We start from the raw sequence: 13,727 nt of genomic DNA on the forward strand, positions 1-13,727 counted from the left end.
CCTCACATCGGGCTCTGTGCTGACAGCTCAGAGCCTGGAGCCTGCTTCAGATTCTGTGTCTCCCTCTCTCTCTGCCCCTCCACCACTCGTGTTCTGCCTCTCTCTCTCTCCCTCTCTCAAAAATAAGTAAACAGAAAAGGAAGGGGAAGAAAAGGAAGGAAAGAGAGAAAGAAAAAGAAAAAAGACGAAAAAAAGGAAGAAAGAAAAATGTTTGCTCGTCTTGCGGAACACTCAGAACAAGTTACTCGCAATCCAAGGTTTTACTGTATTTGGAAGTTCTGCCATTATCTGACCGAATGACTTACATATACCTTTCCAGGATGTTTTTTCCCCTGCCCTGTACATTCTGGCGTCCTCCCTGGGCACCTCTTGTATCTCCGTGTCCTTAACACATTTCCTGCCCTACTCTGTGCTGCTAATTGCCACTAGGAACGAGTGAGCAGGCTCTGGACGGGAAGAGGGAGGGACAAAGAGTGGCAGCCTCCAGAGCGGCTCTTACACCAGTGTTCACACCAGCGTTCTACAAAGGGAGGACCCGCAGCCAAATTTGCCCCCAGCCTTTGGGACAGAAGGGAGGCAGCCAGGGAGGGGAAAGCCCAAAGTACCAGGTGCTTGGAGGCCACTGAAAACAGGGGTGGAAACAGGTGCCCTTTCTCGAGTGGCTCCCGTTGGAAAAGGTGCTGGAGTGGATGATGTGAATACGAAACAGCAAAAAGACTGCTTCCCACCCTGCTGGTGGGACTGCCTGCGGGCACTTGGAGAAAAGGAAGCAAGTTAGGAAGAAAAGGGTCAGATCCTCCTGCAGTGACAACCTGAGGGGAGTCCCTAGGCTACCAAGTCACCCCTGAACACATGAGGAGCCATTCACACATACAGCACGGTTTATAAAGCGACTCGAACAAGGGCAGACAGCCTCCTAATTGCGGTGTAAGGGTTGCTGCTGTCCATCTCCAATTATGCAGAGTCACACAGCTCTCAGCACTCATGGGGCCAACCCCACTCAGCGTCACAGGCAGAAAAGACTCCGCTTCCATTCTGAGAAATTTATTAAAACAAAAACAAGCATTGCTTGTCCGTGGAAACAGTCATTTGCACTATGGTGGTACTAAGAGCAGAAAAGCAATTTTAAATACATTTTTTAAAATCACAAAATGTATCAGTTAAGGCACTACATCCCTCCCGTCTCATGTTTTCAATAAATATGCTGTTGTTTTAAAAAGGCAGCAATGAGTACCTCTGATTATTAAATCAATACAGGCACTATTCTCGTAAAGGCAGTTACGTTTTGCTGTGGCCACTGTATGTGATTTATTCTCAAAAGAGCTTTCATTAGCGAAGATTAGCATTTAAAAAAACAACTGAGAATATGGAAAAAAAAAAAAAATCACAGTTTTCTCTTTCCAGTTTTAAGTCTCTCCCAGAGAGACCCAAGTACACAAGGTACCGTTTCTTCATATATTCTTTGGCAACAAGGAATTATGCGTAAAGTACAAAAGATCACCTCCCAAGAAGTAAAGCCATTGGAGGTTAGGTGTCGGCACAGCATAAGTCTTTGGAAAAGCATGTGGGGTTTTTTGGGCTTTTTGGCGTTGTGATTTTTTTTTGCAGCCGTAAACTACAAAACTGGTGAGAAAACTCTGGACCTTCCGACATCCAAGAAGTCTGCTTCGCGGGTGCCCTGGTGCAAGGAGCTTGGCCAAACCGACGGGCGTACGTGCAGTGCGCACAGAGCACCAGACAGGGAGTCGAGTGGCAGCGTGCCCATTCGGGCCCCCCGTCCTCCCAGTCCTTCCTAAATAATACCAGTGGTGCATTTTCTGGCAGCCTCAGCAGCTCATGGAGCATGTGCTATGCATCGCCTAGTGTGGTCCTCTGTGAGACCACAGGGTTGGAGGCCACGTTTTCTGTGGTCTCTTCCCATCCCAGCAGCTCGCTAGTCTAATGGCGTGAACTGGTTTCTGTTGCAGCTGCAGCCGACAAGTGCCGCCTCACCCAGGACACAGTGACCACAGCAAAGAGGAGGGAAATTAACCTGCCACAACGCCAGATGGTTGGAGCCCTGGGTGCAAATCTTTTGGTCAAAGCACGCTCCACTCTCCAACTGAAAATCACCCTTTAACTGGACTTCGATTACTCACACAAGGGCGCTAAGACTTCTTTATGAGACAACGTAACTTTCTCGGCAGAACGAGGTTGCATAGATCCGAGATTAAATTCGCATTTTCACACATTTGGTGTCTCCAGGCAGGTGAGCACCTAAAAGATTGGGCAGCGAGGTTGTACGAGGGGTGACATAGGGGCAAGGATCTTATGCGAGCCACACCTCACTTAGGGTGAGGATTGTTTCCCCCGCCTTAGGTCAGTCGTACAGAAGAGGTTGCTCACCTGATTTATTTGACTACCGTGACATTGGGCGAGTGCAGGTTGGCAAGACTTACGCCGGAAAACACGCTTTTACCTTCTGGTGAGGAAACTAGGCACACGGTCAAAGCATCAAGAAATCCGGGACCTGCCTAATCAGATGCAGAAGAGAATACAACTAATTTCATTCTGAAATCATAACAGCATTGCTGTCCCTGCTAAGATGTGGTCTTCAGTGTGACTTTCTTTTATATATTATTGAAGTTGACTTTAAATTATAGACACAATTTTTAACCTTGTCATAAAACACGAAAAATCAGTCACTGAGAAGCAATCATATGCCAAGCATCTAATCACAAAAATAGAAAAGGGAATCCAAGAGCACTTCAAGAAGAAACTTCTGGAACCGGAGGGCAATTTAGTTGTTCTTCTCCAGGGACCGGTAATAATCCGTCAGGACTTTCCATGCTTTGGGGGCCATGAAGCCATCCGGGGGATTCTCTCCTTCCCGGGCCAGCTTCCTCATCCGGGTCCCTGAGATGAAGTCGAATTCGTTGTGCCTGTCACAGGACAGCAACACAGAACTCAGCGTGGGTGAGGCACATCGACCCTAAAGGTGCCCGCGGTTGGTGAGGGGGTGTTTAGACCCTGTTTTTTTTTCTGTAAAATGCTGCACTTTCTGGAATGGGTGATTCACTAGGTCTTCAGTAAAGGAATGTGCACAAGAAAGGGCGACTGATAGCAGGCATGCATTCGACATTTCCCGTGTACCTGCTCTGTCTTCTGCCCCGCCTGCGTCCGTGAGCTCTGAGCTCAGGAGAGACATGCTGAAAGCGAGCTATGGACGGACCCTCTACTGACATACCAGGCGGCCATGCTACGACTTTACGGGGACACGCAATGTGTAAGACCGGTCTTGGCCTTCAAGGGACTCTCATTCCTGCTAGGAGAAGGTGGAGAAGCACTGGAGAGCTTGCACGGGGCCCAAGCTTTGCCGCCTCTTTCTGGTTGAGCAGATGTTGATGAACGCCTCCTCCTCTGGAAACCTACCTTGCTGGATCATAGAAGTCCATGGCTTTTTTGGCTTTGTTGTAGGCAGCCACTCGGAATGGAATGATTTCCACAGAGGTCAGGCCGGGGGCCATGCTCAAGACCTTGCCCCCATGAGTGGGTTCATACAGGTCTTTCTTGGTCTCGGGGTGAGGCATTCCAGCGGGGTCCCGGCCCACGATGTAGAAGTTGGCCCCTGCGATCATCCGGGACCTACAGTGCCACTGGACCTAGGAGACATCACGGGAGGGAGATGCTGGTCACCACTGGCCAACTCTTGGGTCCCTGTTTACAGAGATGCCTTTATTCTGCTGTAAAAATAATTCAGTGACAGGATCACCTAATAGGTGCAGAAGTCCGTGGGGTATCTAAGACCCCAAGCTCTTCTTCATGCTTGTTTACATGAGGTAGGAGCTTTAGACCCAAATCCCCCCTACCTGACCCCCCAGCTTCCTGGAACCTGAGGTTATATTTCCTAATCGCTCTCTCCAAACAGGCAGGTGAGCCAGGAGCATGGGGACCTTACTGTTCTACAGAACCATGTGAATCTTACTTTCCAGGCCCTCCCTATTCAGAATAAATCACAGTTTAAAGGAAATTACAAATTCCAACATCTTTGATTATCTGATTGCCAATAATGAGCTGATTATACACAGACATCAATTCTAGTTTGACACAAATATTGGGATTTCAAAATGAACTGCCCTGTCTAAAGCTCAGATAGAAATATGGAGGGTGGAGAAGAGAGCCAGAGACCAGGTACTTTGATCTGGTTGAAGAGAATTAATTTACTAAACTCGCTTTGGGGCATTCCAAACAGTTGAGACCCTCGCAGTTCATCATACTTCCTGCAAACATGTTCAAACCCGCTTACAGTGGTGGTCCAGGAGGACAAAGAAAGTCTGTTTGACAGGCTCTCTGTGTTATGATCAAAGGGGACACTGAGCTTTTAGTGGGGCTTTCTTTCTTTTTTTTTTTTTTTTTTAATTTTTTTTTTCAACGTTTATTTATTTTTGGGACAGAGAGAGACAGAGCATGAACGGGGGAGGGGCAGAGAGAGAGGGAGACACAGAATCGGAAACAGGCTCCAGGCTCTGAGCCATCAGCCCAGAGCCTGACGCGGGGCTCGAACTCACGGATCGCGAGATCGTGACCTGGCTGAAGTCGGACGCTTAACCGACTGCGCCACCCAGGCGCCCCTTAGTGGGGCTTTCTAATAGAGCTCACCGGGCCTGTGTGGTGACTCAGTGACTAGACTTTGGAAATTGAATATTAGGTTCAATACAGTTTGCCCAATACCACCCCAGTTAAGCTGCATTATTCTCCTTATCTGCACACCAACCTCCGTGTTCTCAGAGGCAGTGCGTAACAGACTCGACTTGGTGTTTCTGGCATTTTTACAGAAATGAAATGGAAACCTAATGAAGTTGGATAAAGAAGAGAGACCAGGGGGCACCTGAGTGGCTCAGTTGGTTAAGCATCCAACTTCGGCTCAGGTCATGATCTCACGGTTTGGCAAGTTCGGGCCCTGTGTGGGACTCTGTACTGACAGCTCAGAGCCTGGAGCCTGCTTCGGATTCTGTCTCCCTCTCTCTCTCTGCCCCTCCCCCGCTCATTCTCTCTCTCTCTCTCTCTCTCTCTCTCTCAAAAATAAAACATTTTAAAAAAATTAAAAAAAAAAAAAAAAGAGATAGCAGAAGACTCCAGAATCTGCTCATGAGGGAAAAGGATCCCAGAGACTCATTCACTCCTCTTAAGTCAAGTCTGAGCCCACATTTCTGAGGCCCACAGCCCAGCCTGGGGACAGCTCACCTCTGTGGGGCCGGCATACAACATCGGGGACGGGAAGATGGCCACGATGGTTGACTTGGGGTCCAGGACGCCTTCCTCGAGCACAGCTGCATGCTGCTTCATCCGCCAGTCCAAGGGCACATCGTCGTCCTTGGTCCAGCCACCCAGAGGGTGCAGCAGGAGCACGGGGTGCTTGTAACCCCTCTCCAGGAGTCGGCGGCGGGTGTCCTGCATCAGCAGAGCGTGGCCGTTGTGGACGGGGTTGCGCAGCTGGAAGGCAAACACCGCATCTGGGAAGGGAGAGGAGGAAGGCGAGGTGAAGGAAGTGCACGCTGTCGCTCGTCCGCAAGAACAAGAGGAAATGCAGGGGAGCTCCCCTCTGCTTGCAAGAATCGTTTAGTAAGGCCAGTTAGAACTCTGATTTTAAAAGAAAGGAAACACAGCTACGTCTAAGGCACAGAGCATTTGCTATGCCCATCGGCTCTCGAAAATCAACAGGAGGGGCGCCTGGGTGGCTCAGTCGGTTGAGCGTCAGACTTTGGCTCAAGTCATGATCTCACAGTCCCTGAGTCTGAGCTCCGCGTCGGGCTCTGCACTGACCGCTCGGAGCCTGGAGCCTGCTTCAGATTCTGTGTCTCCCTCTGTCTCTGCCCCTCCCCAACTCATGCTCTGTCTCTCTCTCAAAACTAAATACAACATTAAAAAAAAAAAACAAAAACAAAAACAGCATCCAGAGACTCCACCTGGGGCTTCAGGACTCTTACTTCAAAGGTGCCCACAGTGCCAGACCGCATCCACAGGGCGGGGACACACAGGCAGGAAGCCCTAGAGGGAGAGCCTGACTCGAAAATGAAGACATCTGTGGCCAGGGCCTTTCCAGCCAAGCACGGCTCAGACCAGAGCTGGTGCTGGTCAGTCCTCAGTTTACCCTTTGCTCCTGTCTCTCACGTCCCCAGCACAAGAACCATGACCAGCAACTTCTGGGGCCTGGGAAAAGTTTCAACAATCTAAAGACGTAAAAAAATATTTCACCTTCAACTGTCAAAAAAAAAAAAAAATCTCCAAAACTACTCCACTTAATAATGGGCTCCTGGGGCATCTGGGTGGCTCAGTTGGTTGAACATCTGACTCTTGATTTCAGCTCAGGTCACCATCTCACGGTTTGTGGGTTTGAGCCCTGTGTCAGAGCTCTGTGCTGACAGCTTGGAGCCTCCTTGGGACTCTCTCTCTCTCTCTCTCTCTCTCTCTGTCCCTCCCTGGCTCACTCTTTGTCTCAAAATAAATAAATGAAACTTAAAAAAAAAAAAAATAATGGACTCCTGAGAGGCTTAATTTTTCCTTCTAGTTATGAAAGAAATATCCATTATGGAAAATTTGGGGAATACAGAAAAGCCCAAAATAGGATATAGAAACTACCTAAAATCCTATCATGATTTTTTTCTCTCTCTTTTTCAAAAAACATAAAATGAAAATCTTCCTGCCCATTGGTCCCTGTCCCCAAGCAGCAGCCGCTGTCACCTGCGATTTGGCACATACTCTACACAGACCTTGGCTTATATACAGTTATTTAACTTAAGAACAGTTATTTTATTTTGTTTTCCAGAACTCTGCTCTGCATGTTATTCTGCAGTTTGCGGTTTTGCTTAATAAATACAGCCGGGGTGTTTTTCTGTGTCCATGCATATCGTTAACGGGCTGCAACTATTCCAATATATGGATATACGCCAACCTTATACGCCCATTCCAGTCTGTGTCAATACAAATGCTGATAGAGGCTTCCAGCTTTTTAAAACTATAAAACATGCCGGGGCATCTGGGTGACTCAGTCGGTTAATTAAGCGTCAGACTCTTGGTGTTGGCTCCGCTCCTGATCTCACAGTTTGTGAGTTCGAGCCCTGCATCAGGCTCTGCACCGAGCTTGGAGCCTGCTTGGGATTTTGTCCCGCCCTCCCTCTCTCTGCCCCTCCCCTGCTCGCTCTCTCTCTCTCTCTCTCTCAAAATAAACTTAAAACCATTAAAAAAATTTTTTTTAGCTATAAACCTGCCGCTTCCTGGTATCTTGAATTCTGTGACGGGAGGGTGGCGACGAGTGTGGACAGACGCACCCACTCGAGCCAGCCTACTCACCAGCATTCATTTCTTTACATTTCTGCTTGAGCTCCAGAGGTGTCAGGCGGTACTGGTCCAGCCCATCGTTCCACCTGATTCTCTCCAGCACCTGCAGGTCTCCACCAACCAGCCAATCCCCGCTCTCCATCACCATCTAGAACAGACCGTTAGCAAAGTTGTTGGAGATTAGATCAGCTTCTGTTTTACCTGGAAAAAAAAAAATGTTCTCCTTCCAAACCGATCTCGGGTTCCTGTTGAAGAACCACCTTCAGTTCTTAAGCATTTCTAGTGCAGCCTTGCTCAAACTATGTGGTCTCTCAACCCCTTTATGCTTTTCAGAATTACTGAGGACCCCCCAAAGAGCTTTGTTTTTGTGGCTCTTACCTATCGTATTTTCCGTATTAGAAATTAAAAGTGGGAAATTTCAAAAATATTTATTAATTTGCTTGAGATTAATATAAACCTACCGTATAGTAATATAAATAACTTTCTTTTTAGTTAAAAATAAATGTTTTCCAAGAAAGAAGAGAGAGAAATGCATTGCTTTACAGGTTTGCAAATCTCTTTAATGTCTGAGTTAACAGAAGGCGGTGAAGGGGGCCTGAGGGGCTCAGTTAAGCGTCTGGGTCTTGATTTTGGCTCAGTTCATGATCTCAACAACTGTGAGTTCAAGCCTCTCATTGAGCTCCAAGCTGACAGTGTGGAGCCTGCTTGAGATTGTCTCTGCCTCTCTCTCTGCCTTTCCCTCCCTCCCTCACTCTCAAAATAAAGTTTAAAAAAAAAAGAAATAAACTCTTGGTTCACTGAGTTTGTCAGTTTCTCAAATGTCGACATATTTCAGTTTAGGATGTAAAAAAAATAATATTTGATATCAATATTAATATCTATATACTTGATATTAATGTCAATATTTGATATTTATTAACATCATCAGACAATTTTGTAAGTATTGGGAAGATGCCAGACCCACTGTGGCAAATAAAAGCTTTCCAGCATTTTTTCGTTTGAAAGCTCAGTTTGAGATCATTGGCAACCAACACCCTCCATTGTTTTCCTTGAAGTGACAGGTTCACTGTTTTGTTTTTGTTTTTGTTTTTAAATATCTGCCAAATAACCAAGTCTGAGTAGCCATAGTTTGTCAGTCATCTGAGCAAAAACCGCATTTCCTGAAAAAGTGGCTGGTTTTGCTCATTGGTTCAGGTGCCCGACTAAGTCTCCGACTGAGACAACCGTTGTGTATCTGTGCATGTGGCAAAAGCGCTTTTGTGTGCACTGCCCGTCTCGTGACACAAACTTTTTTTTTTTTTTTAACGTTTTTTATTTCTGAGAGAGACAGAATGCAAGCAGGGGAGGGAGAGAGAGAGGGAGACACAGAATCCAAAGCAGGCTCCAGGCTCCGAGCTGTCAGCACAAAGCCCGATGCGGGGCTTGAACCATGAACCATGAGATCATGACCTGAGCCTAAGTTGGATGCCTGGTGATAGATTATTAAAAGGAGATGATCAAGTGTCCAGATTCAGTAATTGTTTTTACAGCTTCATCAAGAACATTCTTGGGATGCATGGGTGGCTCAGTCGGTTAAGTGTCGACTTCGGCTCAGGTCATGATGTCACAGTTCATGGGTTCGAGCCCCGCATTGGGCTCTGTGCTGACAGCTCGGAGCCTGAGCCTGCTTCAGATTCTGTGTCTCCCTCTCTCTCTGCCCTGCCCCGTCTTGTGCTCTCTCTCTCTCTCTCTCTCTCTCTCTCTCTCTCTCAAAAATAAACATTAAAAAAAGATAAAAGAACTTTCTCAACTGAGGCTGGCACTGCCTTTCCTGCAAGTGTGTGTGGTGAGGGGCACAACCACCCGAGTGCGGCCGGCTGTCCCTGTCCCAAGTCTGAGGAGCAGGCGGTTTTATTCGCCACTGCTGTTGTACCCTCAGTGCTGACGTCAGCACGGTGAAGATGGCAAATAATGTCTCAGGAGTATGAACAGTTTTGAGACTGGGGTTCTGGGGAAAGGTCTTGGGGACCCCCAGTGTTCTGTGAGCCACTCTCCAAGGACCACTGCCGGTGCATTCCTAATACAACCTCCCGTATCTTTAGACTGTTTTCAATAAGGACCCAGAATAGAGAAGATGGAAGAAAAAAAAAAAAAATCAGGCAAGTTGTTTTCTACCAATTAATTAATCATTGCTAAGCACACATTCTAAGGAAACTCTCCAAAAGAGCATCTTTCTTAGTTATCTCTAATTTGAAAACAAAAGACAATGTCCAAAGAGCAGCAGTATGTAGCCAAATCCACACCCAAGGCTAAGCACAGACTAATTAGCTAAAATCTTGTTTTTCTCAAATAATCTTTGAGAAGGGTGCCAAGGCCACTGGATGGTAAGAGAGCAGTCTCTGGCAAATGGTGTTGAGAAAACTGGATATCCACAGATAAAAGAATAGAGTTAGAGCCTTACTTTATACCCTGCAAAAACAATTAATTCAAAATGGATTAAAGGCCTAAATGTAAGATCTGAAACTCTAAAACTCCTAGAAGAGAACAGAGGAGAAGCTTCATGACCTTGGACATGGCAATGGTTTCTTGGCTAGGACACCAAAAAGCACAGGCAACAAAACAAAAATAGACATGGGACTACTTGAAGCTTTAAAACTTGTGTGCCTCGAAGAACACAATCAACGGAGTGAAAAGGCAACCTAAGAATGGCAGAAAATATTTGCAAGTCATCTAATGGGGGCTAATGTTCCAAATATATTTTTAAAAAGTCCTACAACTCAACAACAAAAGATTAAATAACCTGCTTTTTTAAACGGGTGAAAGACTTGAACGGACATTTCTCCAGAGATGATCTACAGATGGCCAACGGGATAGGAAAAGGCGCTCGGCATCACTCCTCATCAGAAAAACGCAAGCCTGACCCCTGTTAGGATGACTACTGTCAAGAGCAGAAAATGTCAAGTGTTGGCAAGGATGTGGAGAAATCAGAATGTTTGTGCCCTGTGGGTACGATTGTAAAATGGTGCAGCCGCTGTGGAAAACACTGTGGAATTTCTTCAAAAAATTAGAACATATAACTACCATACGATCCACTGATCCGACTTCTGGGCATATAGCCAAGAGAATGGAAAGCAAGATCTTGAAGAGATTTGCACGCCCGTGTTCATAAAAACACTATTCACAAAAGCCAAGAGGTAGAACCTGTCCAAGGACCCAACAACAGATGAATGGGTAAACCGTGACTTGCACATACAGACAACAGTATTATTTAGCCTTAAAAACGAAGAACAGCCTGTCCCAGGCTACAGCGTGGCTGAAGATATTACGCTAAATGAAATAAAAGCACTCACAGAAAAGAATACTGTATCATCCCTCCTAGGAGAGGCATCTAAAACGAGTCAAATTCATAGAAACAGCAAATAGGAGGGCTTCTACCTGGGAGGGGGAGGGGAGTCGTTGTTTGATGGGTATAGATTTTCAGATTTGCCAAACAAACGTTCTGGCCCTTCCTTTCACAACAAAGTAAATAGACTTAACACTCCTGAATGGTACCCTCAAAAATGCTACAGATGGTAAATGTTAGGTTATATGCTTTGGGTGTAGATAAATGGATAGATTATGGCCTGTTTTTTTACTCACTGAGGATTTCACTGCGGTTACTAGTAATACCCTCACTTGGCAAAGTCTCAGTTGAAAAGGTGACTTTGGGAAAGGGTGAGTGAGGGACAGGAAATGGAGACCTTTAGGAAACACTCTGTGCACCGTGTCTCACACTATCAATGACCCCACTCTTCCCCTATGTGGTTGTGCCCCTTTCTGTCAGGGCATAGAAGCCTCAGGGGGCAGGCGCACTTGGTCTACATCTCCAAGGTCTAGGTCATGACCTGTGCACCTGGGACTCCAGAATTCCCTGCGCAAGGAGCCTCGAGCTGGCTCCCAGGAGTCAGAGCGCTTCACCCCTCTGCCCCCGCCTGTCTTTCCAGGGTGGACCCTGCCAGGGCAGCACTGGTTCTGGAGACTGGCCAAGTGAAGGGAGTTTTCCAGGGGTGTGGGTGCAGCTTGGACACCCAGCCCAGGGCACCCTCATGGTGTGGAACAAGGCCAAGCATAGAAGAGGAAGGAGGGTTCCTTGCAGGCCAGGAGTCAACTCTTCACACGGCACCATGTTCTGGTACAGAATCAAGAAGCATACCTTGGAATCTGACCTTCCGGGTTATTCTCAAGGCATAGCTGTCAGAGAAGAAGGATGGGACACATTGTTTCTGACGGTTCGTGAGTTCGATATGTGACCTTCAGATGCAGTATGCTGGCCTTGCCCCAGGCCCCACAAATGTTAGGGGTGAGCCTGGCGTGAGGAGCGGCCATAGGAACAAAAAGGAAGAACAAGCCAGTGTGGGATGGAGGGAGGAAAGGCCAGCGCTCCCCTCATGGGAGGGAAGACACCCTCGGGCCTAACAGGACACGTGGGTGTCACCCATGTCACCCACTTGGTGACATCCAACTGGGTCATAAGGTGCACCTTAGACTCACACAGTGCTATGTGTCAGTTATATCTCAATAAGGCTGGGGAGAGAAGAAAAACACGACCTTTGTTTTGTCATAAACCTAAATACGCCCCATATAATGCTGTGATGTGATTAGTTACAACCTACAACCTTGTTAAAGCAAGGGTCTCAGTTGCTGAGATGGACGTTACAGAAAGTCCAACTTCTCCATCAGTTAATGATCTCATGACCCTTCCACTGATCAAATTCCGTAACTGCTCTCGTGCTGTCCAAGGACAATATGGCCACCTGTGATGACAGCCGAGGAGAGGGCGCAGGAGTAGCGAGATAAAGCTGATGGAAGATAAAGCGCTGAGCTGGAAGACGCCAAGGCACCGAGGGTGTGCATACCCCTGGTTCACATCCCCTGTTGTGGCTGGACGTTGGAGCTTATGATTTGCATTCCATCGGGGCTCAGCATCTGGGGAACTGGGATACAGCCGTGGCTCTCAAAAGAGGGCGATTTTGCCCCTCCTGGTGACATCTGACAATATCTGAAGACAATTTTGATTGTCATGATGGGGGCAGGGAAGGGTGTGCTATTGGCATCTAATGCGCTGAGGCCAGAAATGCTACTACATACCCAGCACGGCACGAGACAGTCCCCACAGCAAGGAATTATCCAGTCCCAACGTCAACAGTGCTGGCGTTGAGAAACTCTGGGTACAGAGGGTGATTTTCAAGGGTTTGGGCCCGTGGCCCGCTTTCTAAACTCGGTGCCGAGAAAAGTCACTTAATAAGATATTGTCAAATACTCTTACCTATTCATTTACTTTCTCTTCATTGCCCCAGTCAGGCTACAGATAAAACTTTGAAAGACGTGAACACCCCAAATCCCTAGGAGTGCAGTAACTCATTCTGGACGCTAGGGGTCCACCCTATATCATTCTGCTGGTGAAGGCAGCATGGAACCAACCTGGTTCACAAACCAGGCCTGTGTCTATCTGAAAAGCAGTGCTGACACTATGCTTTGGGCGTTTTTGAGACAGGGAGGGCGCAAAGGGCATCTCTCTCCCCAGGATGGTCCAACGCGCCCCAGAACTGAGACTCCGCTACCAGGCTGGGAGGTTCAGTGGCTCTGCCCAATCGCCCAGCCCCCACCTGCTTCAAGCCTCCTGCCAAAGGCGGGCAAAGGAACGCAGCTGGAGTTTGCAGACCTGCGCACACGGAGAGCAGGGAGGAATGGGCTCGGGGGGGGGGGGGGGGGGGGGGGGGGCGGGAATCGAACAGGGTAGCGAAAGGGGAGCTGGGCCAGGCAACAGAAATGCAGAGAAGGAGAACAGGGTCCAGAGATCTGCGTCAAGAGGCAGAGACAACCCAGGCGGTGCACGTGGAGAGCATCTATCCATTTCTGTGCTCTTCCGTCCGCATCAGGGAGGCCTGGGGCCGCAAGGAAGTCGGAGGGGATGGAGGGAGCGGGGCCTTCATGCCTCATTTGCAGACGGGAGAAGAGGCAGAGCTCAAGCGCACACAGCCGTCTCCCAGATGGCAGGACAGGGCACCCAGGACCCCCAGGACCCCTCCAAACACTCTGTTCCTGCCACGGCACCTGCTGTCCCGCATAGGCACTGCCTTCGGAGGGACCTACGCTCAGGCTCCGCGCGGTCAGCCCTTCCAGCAGCCCAGCCCTGGCACTGCTGGGGGCTGACCAAGAGGTTGCAGAAGACTAAGAAGTGAAAAAACAGGGGGGCCAGTGGAGCAGGACAAGGGCAGGGTGAACGGCCCCGCACGCGGTAGAACAGCAGAGAAGTGAGCAAGTTCAAGCGATACATGGAAGGAGCATTGCCAGGACCCGACGGCGGAACGAAGCGGGGAGGAGAAAGAAGCAAGGCGAACATCCAGGATTTGGATGTGGACCGCCATTGGGGAGCAGGGCTGGGGAGGCGT

General features: G+C 48.2%; 1 protein-coding gene across 4 annotated transcripts in view; it reads right to left on the reverse strand.

The window, feature by feature from the left end:
• Positions 1-1,028: 1,028 nt before the first annotated feature.
• The window catches only part of PAPSS2 (3'-phosphoadenosine 5'-phosphosulfate synthase 2), a 73,109-nt gene continuing 60,410 nt past the window's right edge, over positions 1,029-13,727 (reverse strand). For all 4 annotated transcript variants that reach the window (XM_027049945.2, XM_027049947.2, XM_053207873.1 and 1 more), the window contains 4 exons: positions 7,330-7,465; positions 5,224-5,492; positions 3,412-3,641; positions 1,029-2,921 (listed from right to left, as the gene is read on the reverse strand). In XM_027049945.2, coding sequence (XP_026905746.1) covers positions 2,780-2,921; positions 3,412-3,641; positions 5,224-5,492; positions 7,330-7,465 — 777 coding nt within the window. In that variant the 3' untranslated portion in view covers positions 1,029-2,779. The remainder of the gene's footprint in view (positions 2,922-3,411; positions 3,642-5,223; positions 5,493-7,329; positions 7,466-13,727) is intronic.

This window comes from Acinonyx jubatus, chromosome D2 (genome assembly GCF_027475565.1).
Source record: "Acinonyx jubatus isolate Ajub_Pintada_27869175 chromosome D2, VMU_Ajub_asm_v1.0, whole genome shotgun sequence".
NCBI lineage: Eukaryota > Metazoa > Chordata > Mammalia > Carnivora > Felidae > Acinonyx > Acinonyx jubatus.